General features: G+C 55.5%; 1 protein-coding gene across 1 annotated transcript; it reads right to left on the reverse strand.

Annotated features, from left to right (window-relative positions):
- Positions 1 to 245: 245 nt before the first annotated feature.
- C3_2H11orf96 (chromosome 3_2 C11orf96 homolog) lies at positions 246 to 2,971 on the reverse strand. The gene has a single exon (XM_078684352.1). The coding sequence runs from the start codon at positions 1,581 to 1,583 to the stop codon at positions 1,212 to 1,214; it is 372 nt and encodes a 123-aa protein (XP_078540478.1). The 5' UTR covers positions 1,584 to 2,971; the 3' UTR covers positions 246 to 1,211.
- Between the last annotated feature and the right edge of the window lie 8,812 nt (positions 2,972 to 11,783).

Genomic DNA, 11,783 nt, shown 5'->3' on the forward strand with positions numbered 1-11,783 from the left:
AGTTAGGATTCTGTCTTTAGTCTATCTTAAGTCTGTCTTAAGTCTGTCTTAAGACAAAATCCTAACTTCTGTGAATACCAAAAGTAGTAAGTTTAGGAATTTGTCTTAAGTTAGTTCTGTGAGTCGGGCCCGTTGCATCTGGTAACGACGCCCGTGCAGCCCTTACTACAAAGTTGATAACTGTGGCATGTGTTGTACGGAGAAATATCGCTTCACGTGCCTGTCACACATACACCATGCAAACGTTTCAACAAAATATTTCTTTTTAATTAAAATATGACATTTGATTAGGTAGAAACAGATTCAGTTACCACCACCGGCATTATTTAAAAGAATAACAAAAAACAGGAAAATAGAAATTTCTTCGAAAAAGTTAATTGCTCCAGACTTCCTCCTACAAAAATAGAAAAAAGGGCAGTTTTAGGATACAAAACAAGAGTTCGGCCCTTGTTAGGAAAAGTCACCGGCTTGTGCAAGGAAACCTGGCTTTTGATACAAGTGTGCAAAAGTCGGGCCAAGAAACGTTTTGTCCACGGTGCCCTTTGGATGCAGCAGCTTGTAGTCAAGGTCATTTCAAACTATTTCTTTGTAGCATAGTTTGACTCCACTCCTTCTTTGGTTATTCAAGTGCCTTGAAGCCTCACCATGATGCAACAATCTTTACTGATTTCAAGGACTGGCCTCCACATGTGGTATAATGACACCAGTTTCTCTCTGATCCTGTGTTGTTGAATTAACTCTTACAGTCCTGCAGCGATTCAGACCTGCCCCTTTAAAATCCCCATATTGGAACCAAAATGTCTTTCAAAAGAGCTCTTGAAAAGTTCCAGCCCTGCGTGGGTTGTGCAGTGACGAGGTGCTCCCAGGCAGTCCCACAGGAAGCACTTGTACAGTGAAGGCTCTGACGTGGTTGATAGATTTGAAACTCTGGAGCAGGAATCACACGGTGGGATTGTGTAGATCCAACGGAAGTGAAGGCTAATGTCTCAGCTAGTAGGTTGAGGGGGACCTACCTTAGACTTCTCCAAGCCAGTGGGTGGACAAGCCTTCTGTAGCGCCCACTGCCCATGAAATCACCTCTAGACACACTGTCCATAGCAGCAGCCTCTGTCGCAACTGCCTGGTTGTGGCGACATGTTTCGGCCATGCTGCCTGGATCCCTGGCCTGGAGCGGGGCATTGAGGGCCCAGCAGGTCCCAGACTGGCCCCTTTCAGTGCGTAGAGTCAGAGTCGCTGGAATCGAGGCTGTGCCTCATCTTGGAGTTGCTGCTCAACGTCTCCTTGTGCTGGAGGTGCAAGTTCTGCGTGCTCCTCCTCAGGGACTCCAGTGACTTCAGGAAGGACCTCCGCGCCTTCTCCTCGTCTGTGGCTGAGGTCCCTTCCTCCTCCACCTCCTGGATCTCGTCGAAAGTGACCGGCTGCGTCTTGAACCTGGACTGCCGGGGCCTTCGCAGCTTGCCTTTACCCTTCAACACCTTGGTTTTGATGGGGTGAGGGAACTCCTCCGTTTTGCACACAAATTGCGGCATGACCGCCTGGTAGCTGGAGCAGATACCAAGCACTTCCGCCTCCTTGGTTGACATGGTTTCTGATTGGCCCTCTTATTTGTACGATGAGTCTGTAATGGATGTCTCTAGTGAGGGCAGGCAGCCCTCAACGATTCTTTAGGTCCTCCTGTAGCCCCCACCCTCTCGCTGGGACGAGAAAAATCCACTCAGTGTGGGCACTTGTGCATCCAGTAAACAATCTGCGATGTGAGGGTGTTGGTGGTTCGGAGTGTGAAAACTCAAATCAAAGAAATCCAGGGTAAAACACTATCCGTGTAAAGTGTGACTGTTCTGAGCGCCTCTGCGTAAATCTAGTCTAGTCCCACCTGGATGGCAGCAACGGCTCACTTGTTACTGCAGGGGGGCTGCTCCACTCCCTCTGGGATTCCAACGAGTGCTCACTTGTTACTGCAGGGGGGCTGCTCCACTCCCTCTGGGAATCCAACGAGTGCTCACTTGTTGCTGCAGGGGGGCTGCTCCACTCACTCTAAGGATTCCAACAAGTGCTCAGTTGTTACTGCAGGGGGGCTGCTCCACTCACTCTAAGGATTCCAACAAGTGCTCAGTTGTTGCTGCAGGGGGGCTGCTCCACTCCCTCTGGGAATCCAACGAGTGCTCACTTGTTACTGCAGGGGGGCTGCTCCACTCACTCTAAGGATTCCAACAAGTGCTCAGTTGTTACTGCAGGGGGGCTGCTCCACTCACTCTAAGGATTCCAACAAGTGCTCAGTTGTTGCTGCAGGGGGGCTGCTCCACTCCCTCTGGGAATCCAACGAGTGCTCACTTGTTACTGCAGGGGGGCTGCTCCACTCACTCTAAGGATTCCAACAAGTGCTCAGTTGTTGCTGCAGGGGGGCTGCTCCACTCCCTCTGGGATTCCGAGTGCTCAGTTGTTGCTGCAGGGGGGCTGCTCCACTCCCTCTGGGATGGAGTGCTTGCTCACTTGTTGCTGCAGTTTGGTCTCCTCCAGACCTTCTGGGATGCCAGCGGGTGCTGCAGCGAGGGGGCTGCTCCAGTCCCTCTCGCCCCTCTGGGATGTCAGTCTGAGGGTGACCCCTTCTTGCTGCACAGAGGGGGGCTGCTCCAGTCCCTCTCACCCCTCTGGGATGTCAGTCTGAGGGTGACCCCTTCTTACTGCAGAGAGGGGGGCTGCTCCAGTCCCTCTGACCCTCTCTAGGATGCCAGTCAGTGGGTGCCCCCCTTTGCTGCAGCGTGGCTGCTCCAGCCCCTCTGGGATGTCAGTCAGTGGGTGACCCCTTCTTGCGGCAGAGGGGGGCTGCTCCAGTCCCTCGGCCCCTCTGTGATGCCCCCTTTCTTGCTGCCGCGTGGCTGCTCCAGGCCCTCTGGGGTGTCAGTCGCTGCTCGGGCTCTCTGCTCCGAGCTGCTTCCTCCTGCTCTCTCCCCCCTGGACTGCTCCTTCCCTGCTCGCTTCTCTCTGGTTACAGATCTTCCCTCCCCAATTATGCATATTTATACAAGCAGCGGCCACGCCCACCCTCTGCGCGCTCGGATTGGAGAGGGATGCTGCTGACGCGCCGGGAGCTGACGTCATTTTGAAGTGTTTTACCATCACTGAGCACGTAAGGGAAAGCGGCGGAGCCCCCGCCGGGGGTGTCCTGCCAGGGGGTGCCAAGGCTGTCTGTCTCCTTCCTGGCTGTGTGTCCGGGTCTGTGGGACGTCCCGGGTCCCTTGTGCTTGGAATCCACCAATGTGGCATGAAAGGAACCCGAGCCCTGCAGCAGAGGGTCACGAGGCTGGCACGAGTGGGCAGAGCTCGGACAGGGCACACCAGTGCACAGCACTGGGACCGACCCCCAGCTCATCCGCTGCACCTCATCCCTGACTTCAAGCACTCGTCCTTTTTAGAGCACTCACGCCAACTCCCAGCCTGATGCACCTCACCCTGACCCACAGCACTCCCTGCTCTGGCGCTGAGACCTCTGCAGAGCTCTGCTGATGCACCTCAGTCCTGACCCACAGCACTCTCTGCTCTGACGCTACTGAGACCACTGCAGAGCTCTGCTGATGCACCTCAGCCATGACCCACAGCACTCTCTTCTCTGACGCTACTGAGACCTCTGCAGAGTTCTGCTGATGCACCTCATCCCTGACTTCAAGCACTCGTCCTTTTTAGAGCACTGACACCAACTCCCAACCTGATGCACCTCACCCTGACCCACAGCACTCCCTGCTCTGGCGCTGAGACCTCTGCAGAGCTCTGCTGATGCACCTCACCCTGACCAACAGCACTCTCTGCTGATGCACCTCACCCTGACCCACAGCACTCCCTGCTCTGACGCTACTGAGACCTCTGCAGAGCTCTGCTGATGTGCCTCACCCTGACCCAAAGCAATCTCTGCTCTGACACTATTGAGACCTCTGCAGAGCTCTGCTGATGTACCTCATCAATGACCCACAGCACTCCCTGCTCTGACGCTACTGAGACCTCTGCAGAGCTCTGCTGATGCACCTCAGCCATGACCCACAGCACTCCCTGCTCTGACGCTGATGAGGCCACTGCAGAGCTCTGCTGATGCACCTCAGCCATGACCGACAGCACTCCCTGCTCTGACGCTACTGAGACCTCTGCAGAGCTCTGCTGATGCACCTCACCCTGACCCACAGCACTCCCTGCTCTAACGCTGATGAGACCACTGCAGAGCTCTGCTGATGCACCTCAGCCATGACCGACAGCACTCTCTGCTCTGACGCTACTTAGATCTCTGCAGAGCTCTGCTGATGCACCTCAGCCATGACCCACAGCACTCTCTGCTCTGATGCTACTGAGACCTCTGCAGAGCTCTGCTGATGCACCTCACCCTGACCCACAGCACTCTGTGCTCCGACGCTACTGAGACATCTGCAGAGCTCTGCTGATGCACCTCACCTTGACCCACAGCACTATCTGGTCTGACGCTACTGAGACCTCTGCAGAGCTCTGCTGAAGCACCTCGCCTTGACCCACAGCACTGCCCGCTCTGACGCTACTGAGGCCTCTGCAGAGCTCTGCTGATGCACCTCACCCTGACCCACAGCACTGCCTGTTCTGACGGGACTGAGACCTCTGCAGAGCTCTGCTAATGCACCTCAGCCATGACCCACAGCACTCTCTGCTCTGACGCTATTTAGACCTCTGCAGAGCTCTGCTGATGCACCTCTGTCCTGACACACAGCACTCCCTGCTCTGACGGCACTGAGACCTCTGCAGAGCTCAGCTGATGAACGTACCTCACCCTGACCCACAGCACTCCCTGCTCTGACGGGACTGAGACCTCTGCAGAGCTGTGCTGAGGATCCTCAGCTCTGACCCACAGCACTGCCGCTCTGACGCCACTGAGACCTCTGCAGAGCTCTGCTGTTGCACCTCAGCCATGACCGACAGCACTCTCTGCTCTGACGCTACTGAGATCTCTGCAGAGCTCTGCAGATGCACCTCAGCCATGACCCACAGCACTCTCTGCTCTGACGCTACTGAGACCTCTGCAGAGTTCTGCTGATGCACCTCAGACCTGACCCACAGCACTCTCTGCTCTGACGCTACTGAGATCTCTGCAGAGCTCTGCTGATGCACCTCACCCTGACCCACAGCACTCCCTGCTCTGACGCTACTGAGACCTCTGCAGAGCTCTGCTGATGTGCCTCACCCTGACCCAAAGCAATCTCTGCTCTGACACTATTGAGACCTCTGCAGAGCTCTGCTGATGTACCTCAGCAATAACCCACAGCACTCCCTGCTCTGACGCTACTTAGACTTCTGCAGAGCTCTGCTGATGCACCTCTGTCCTGACACACAGCACTCCCTGCTCTGACGGCACTGAGACCTCTGCAGAGCTCAGCTGATGAACGAACCTCACCCTGACCCACAGCACTCCCTGCTCTGACGGGACTGAGACCTCTGCAGAGCTGTGCTGAGGATCCTCAGCTCTGACCCACAGCACTGCCGCTCTGACGCCACTGAGACCTCTGCAGAGCTCTGCTGTTGCACCTCAGCCATGACCGACAGCACTCTCTGCTCTGACGCTACTGAGATCTCTGCAGAGCTCTGCAGATGCACCTCAGCCATGACCCACAGCACTCTCTGCTCTGACGCTACTGAGACCTCTGCAGAGTTCTGCTGATGCACCTCAGACCTGACCCACAGCACTCTCTGCTCTGATGCTACTGAGACCTCTGCAGAGTTCTGCTGATGCACCTCAGACCTGACCCACAGCACTATCTGCTCTGACGCTACTGAGATCTCTGCAGAGCTCTGCTGATGCACCTCAGCCATGACCCACAGCACTCTCTGCTCTGACGCTACTGAGATCTCTGCAGAGCTCTGCTGATGCACCTCACCCTGACCCACAGCACTCCCTGCTCTGACGCTACTGAGACCTCTGCAGAGCTCTGCTGATGTGCCTCACCCTGACCCAAAGCAATCTCTGCTCTGACACTATTGAGACCTCTGCAGAGCTCTGCTGATGTACCTCAGCAATGACCCACAGCACTCCCTGCTCTGACGCTACTGAGACCTCTACAGAGCTCTGCTGATGCACCTCACCCTGACCCACAGCACTCCCTGCTCTGACGCTGATGAGACCACTGCAGAGCTCTGCTGATGCACCTCAGTCCTGACCCACAGCACTCCCTAATCTGGCGCTGAGACCTCTGCAGAGCTCTGCTGATGCACCTCACCCTGACCCACAGCACTCCCTGCTCTGACGCTACTGAGACCTCTGCAGAGCTCTGCTGATGCACCTCAGCCATGACCCACAGTACTCCCTGCTCTGACGCTGATGAGACCACTGCAGAGCTCTGCTGATGCACCTCAGCCATGACCGACAGCACTCCCTGCTCTGACGCTACTGAGACCTCTGCAGAGCTCTGCTGATGCACCTCACCCTGACCCACAGCACTCCCTGCTCTGACGCTGATGAGACCACTGCAGAGCTCTGCTGATGCACCTCAGCCATGACCGACAGCACTCTCTGCTCTGACACTATTGAGACCTCTGCAGAGCTCTGCTGATGCACCTCAGCCATGACCGACAGCACTCTCTGCTCTGACGCTAATGAGATCTCTGCAGAGCTCTGCTGATGCACCTCACCCTGACCCACAGCACTCCCTGCTCTGACGCTACTGAGACCTCTGCAGAGCTCTGCTGATGTGCCTCACCCTGACCCAAAGCAATCTCTGCTCTGACACTATTGAGACCTCTGCAGAGCTCTGCTGATGTACCTCAGCAATAACCCACAGCACTCCCTGCTCTGACGCTACTTAGACCTCTGCAGAGCTCTGCTGATGCACCTCTGTCCTGACACACAGCACTCCCTGCTCTGATGGCACTGAGACCTCTGCAGAGCTCAGCTGATGAACGAACCTCACCCTGACCCACAGCACTCCCTGCTCTGACGGGACTGAGACCTCTGCAGAGCTGTGCTGAGGATCCTCAGCTCTGACCCACAGCACTGCCGCTCTGACGCTACTGAGATCTCTGCAGAGCTCTGCTGATGCACCTCACCCATAACCCACAGCACTCTCTGCCCTGACGCTACTGAGATCTCTGCAGAGCTCTGCTGATGCACCTCAGCCATGACCGACAGCACTCTCTGCTCTGACGCTACTGAGATCTCTGCAGAGCTCTGCTGATGCACCTCACCCATAACCAACAGCACTCTCTGCTCTGACACTGTTGAGACCTCTGCAGAGCTCTGCTGATGCACCTCAGCCATGACCGACAGCACTCTCTGCTCTGACGCTACTGAGATCTCTGCAGAGCTCTGCTGATGCACCTCAGTCCTGACCCACAGCACTCTCTGCTCTGACACTATTGAGACCTCTGCAGAGCTCTGCTGATGCACCTCACCCATAACCAACAGCACTCTCTGCTCTGACACTATTGAGACCTCTGCAGAGCTCTGCTGATGCACCTCAGCCATGACCGACAGCACTCTCTGCTCTGACGCTACTGAGATCTCTGCAGAGCTCTGCTGATGCACCTCAGCCATGACCCACAGCACTCTCTGCTCTGACGCTACTGAGACCTCTGCAGAGTTCTGCTGATGCACCTCAGACCTGACCCACAGCACTCTCTGCTCTAACGCTACTGAGATCTCTGCAGAGCTCTGCTGATGCACCTCACACTGACCTACAGCACTCTCTGCTCTGACTCCACTGAGACCTCTGCAGAGCTCTGCTGATGCACCTCAGCCCTGACCCACAGCACTCCCTGCTCTGGCGCTACTGAGGCCTCTGCAGAGCTCTGCTGATGCACCTCAGCCATGACCCACAGCACTCCCTGCTCTGACGCTACTGAGACCTCTGCAGAGCTCTGCTGATGCACCTCACCCTGACCCACAGCACTCCCTGCTCTGACGCTACTGAGACCTCTGCAGAGCTCTGCTGATGCACCTCACCCATAACCCACAGCACTCTCTGCTCTGACACTATTGAGACCTCTGCAGAGCTCTGCTGATGTGCCTCACCCTGACCCACAGTACTCTCTGCTCTGGCGTAACTGAGACCTCTGCAGAGCTCTGCTGATGCACCTCAGCCATGACCCACAGCACTCTCTGCTCTGATGCTACTGACACCTCTGCAGAGCTCTGCTGATGTACCTCAGCAATGACCCACAGCACTCCCTGCTCTGACGCTACTGAGACCTCTGCATAAGCTCTGCTGATGCACCTCACCCTGACCCACAGCACTCCCTGCTCTGATGCTGATGAGACCACTGCAGAGCTCTGCTGATGCACCTCAGCCATGACCGACAGCACTCTCTGCTCTGACGCTACTGAGGCCTCTGCAGAGCTCTGCTGATGCACCTCAGCCATGACCCACAGCACTCTCAGCTCTGACGCTACTGAGACCTCTGCAGAGTTCTGCTGATGCACCTCAGACCTGACCCACAGCACTCTCTGCTCTGACGCTACTGAGTTCTCTGCAGAGCTCTGCTGATGCACCTCACCCATAACCAACAGCAATCTCTGCTCTGACACTGTTGAGACCTCTGCAGAGCTCTGCTGATGCACCTCAGCCATGACCGACAGCACTCTCTGCTCTGACGCTACTGAGATCTCTGCAGAGCTCTGCTGATGCACCTCAGTCCTGACCCACAGCACTCTCTGCTCTGACACTATTGAGACCTCTGCAGAGCTCTGCTGATGCACCTCAGCCATGACCGACAGCACTCTCTGCTCTGACGCTACTGAGATCTCTGCAGAGCTCTGCTGATGCACCTCAGTCCTGACCCACAGCACTCTCTGCTCTGACACTATTGAGACCTCTGCAGAGCTCTGCTGATGCACCTCAGCCATGACCCACAGCACTCCCTGCTCTGACGCTACTGAGACCTCTGCAGAGCTCTGCTGATGCACCTCACCCTGACCCACAGCACTCCCTGCTCTGACGCTGATGAGACCACTGCAGAGCTCTGCTGATGCACCTCAGCCTTGACCGACAGCACTCTCTGCTCTGACGCTACTGAGGCCTCTGCAGAGCTCTGCTGATGCACCTCAATATGGATGCCCCTACCTTTCAGTCCGCCCTTAAAGCTGTGGCAGGCTGGATGGCGAACAATCGATTACAACTTAATGCCTCTAAGACCGAGGTCATTATCTTTGGTTGGGAAGGTGGACTCTGGGGAGATCAATGGTGGCCATCTGAATTGGGCCTTGTTCCCACCCCTGTTGCTGAAGTCAGAAATCTCGGAGTGTGGCTCGATGACAAACTCTCTTTCTCCTCCCATACCAAACGTGTAGCTGGTACTTGTTTTGGTGCTTTGCATTGCCTCCGACCCATCTTTAAGTTCTTCGATGCGGACACCAGACAGATCATAGTCCAAGCTCTGGTTCTCACCAGATTGGACTATGCCAGCTCTCTGTTTTTGGGTGTGAACCAAGCAGAACTGGCCCGCCTTCAGAGGGTGCAAAACGCGGCGGCCAGGATGCTTGTCGGCCTTCCGAAGTTTGTGTCCGCCCGTCGTACTATTCGAGATCTACATTGGCTGCCTGTAGGGCAAAGAATTAAGTTTAAAGCTCTGTGCTTAACTTTTAAAATTCTTAAATCTGCCTCCCCTCCTATTTTATCGCAGACTATCCAACACTATGTTCCGTCCAGAACCCTCCGATCCTTAGGCTCTAATCTCGCCATTGTGCCCCGCTTTAAAAGAGCTAGAATGGGCGGTCGCTCTTTTTCAGTGTTGGCGGCTGCTCTCTGGAATTCCTTACCTATCACTCTCCGTGCCATTCCTGATCTGCTTCTTTTTCGGAAGGCATTAAAAACCTTCCTATTTTCTTCAGCTTAACTTTCTTTGCTCCCCTACACCTTTGCTGTGTTGTGTTTTACCATCTCTGGAAAGCGCCGGGACGCCTCTTGGCTGCGGCATCTGAGCGCTGTATAAATTAAAATAACATAACATAACATAACATAACATAACCTCAGCCATGACCCACAGCACTCTCTACTCTGACACTATTGAGACCTCTGCAGAGCTCTGCTGATGCACCTCACCCATAACCCACAGCACTCTCTGCTCTGATGCTACTGACACCTCTGCAGAGCTCTGCTGATGTACCTCAGCAATGACCCACAGCACTCCCTGCTCTGACGCTACTGAGACCTCTGCAGAGCTCTGCTGATGCACCTCACCCTGACCCACAGCACTCCCTGCTCTGACGCTGATGAGACCACTGCAGAGCTCTGCTGATGCACCTCAGCCATGACCGACAGCACTCTCTGCTCTGACGCTACTGAGGCCTCTGCAGAGCTCTGCTGATGCACCTCAGCCATGACCCATAGCACTCTCTGCTCTGACGCTACTGAGACCTCTGCAGAGTTCTGCTGATGCACCTCAGACCTGACCCACAGCACTCTCTGCTCTGACGCTACTGAGATATCTGCAGAGCTCTGCTGATGCACCTCACCCATAACCATCAGCACTCTCTGCTCTGACACTATTGAGACCTCTGCAGAGCTCTGCTGATGCACCTCAGCCATGACCGACAGCACTCTCTGCTCTGACGCTACTGAGATCTCTGCAGAGCTCTGCTGATGCACCTCAGTCCTGACCCACAGCACTCTCTGCTCTGACACTATTGAGACCTCTGCAGAGCTCTGCTGATGCACCTCACCCATAACCCACAGCACTCTCTGCTCTGACGCTACTGACACCTCTGCAGAGTTCTGCTGATGCACCTCAGACCTGACCCACAGCACTCTCTACTCTGATGCTACTGAGACCTCTGCAGAGCTCTGCTGATGTACCTCAGCCATGACCCACAGCACTCTCTGCTCTGACGCTACTGAGACCTCTGCAGAGCTCTGCTGATGCACCTCACCCATAACCCACAGCACTCTCTGCTCTGACGCTACTGAGACCTCTGCAGAGTTCTGCTGATGCACCTCAGACCTGACCCACAGCACTCTCTGCTCTGATGCTACTGAGACCTCTGCAGAGCTCTGCTGATGCACCTCAGCCATGACCCACAGCACTCCCTGCTCTGACGCTACTGAGGCCTCTGCAGAGTTCTGCTGATGCACCTCAGACCTGACCCACAGCACTCTCTGCTCTGATGCTACTGAGACCTCTGCAGAGCTCTGCTGATGTACCTCAGCAATGACCCACAGCACTCCCTGCTCTGACGCTACTGAGATCTCTGCAGAGCTCTGCTGATGCACCTCAGCCATGACCCACAGCACTCCCTGCTCTGACGCTACTGAGATCTCTGCAGAGCTCTGCTGATGCACCCCAGCCATGACCCACAGCACTCTCTGCTCTGACGCTACTGAGATCTCTGCAGAGCTCTGCGGATGCACCTCAGACCTGACCCTCAGCACTCCCTGCTCTGACGCTACTGAGACCTCGGCAGAGCTCTGCTGATGCACCTCAGACCTGACCCACAGCACTCTCTGCTCTGACGCTACTGAGATCTCTGCAGAGCTCTGCTGATGCACCTCAGCCATAACCCACAGCACTATCTGCTCTGACGCTACTGAGACCTCTGCAGAGTTCTGCTGATGCACCTCAGACCTGACCCACAGCACTCTCTGCTCTGACGCTACTGAGATCTCTGCAGAGCTCTGCTGATGCACCTCAGCCATGACCCACAGCACTCCCTGCTCTGACGCTACTGAGACCTCTGCAGAGCACTGCTGATGCACCTCAGCCATGACCCACAGCACTCCCTGCTCTGACGCTACTGAGACCTCTGCAGAGCTCTGCTGATGCACCTCAGACCTGACCCACAGCACTCTCTG

The sequence above is a fragment of the Lissotriton helveticus genome, chromosome 3_2 (genome assembly GCF_964261635.1).
Source record: "Lissotriton helveticus chromosome 3_2, aLisHel1.1, whole genome shotgun sequence".
NCBI classification, from domain to species: domain Eukaryota; kingdom Metazoa; phylum Chordata; class Amphibia; order Caudata; family Salamandridae; genus Lissotriton; species Lissotriton helveticus.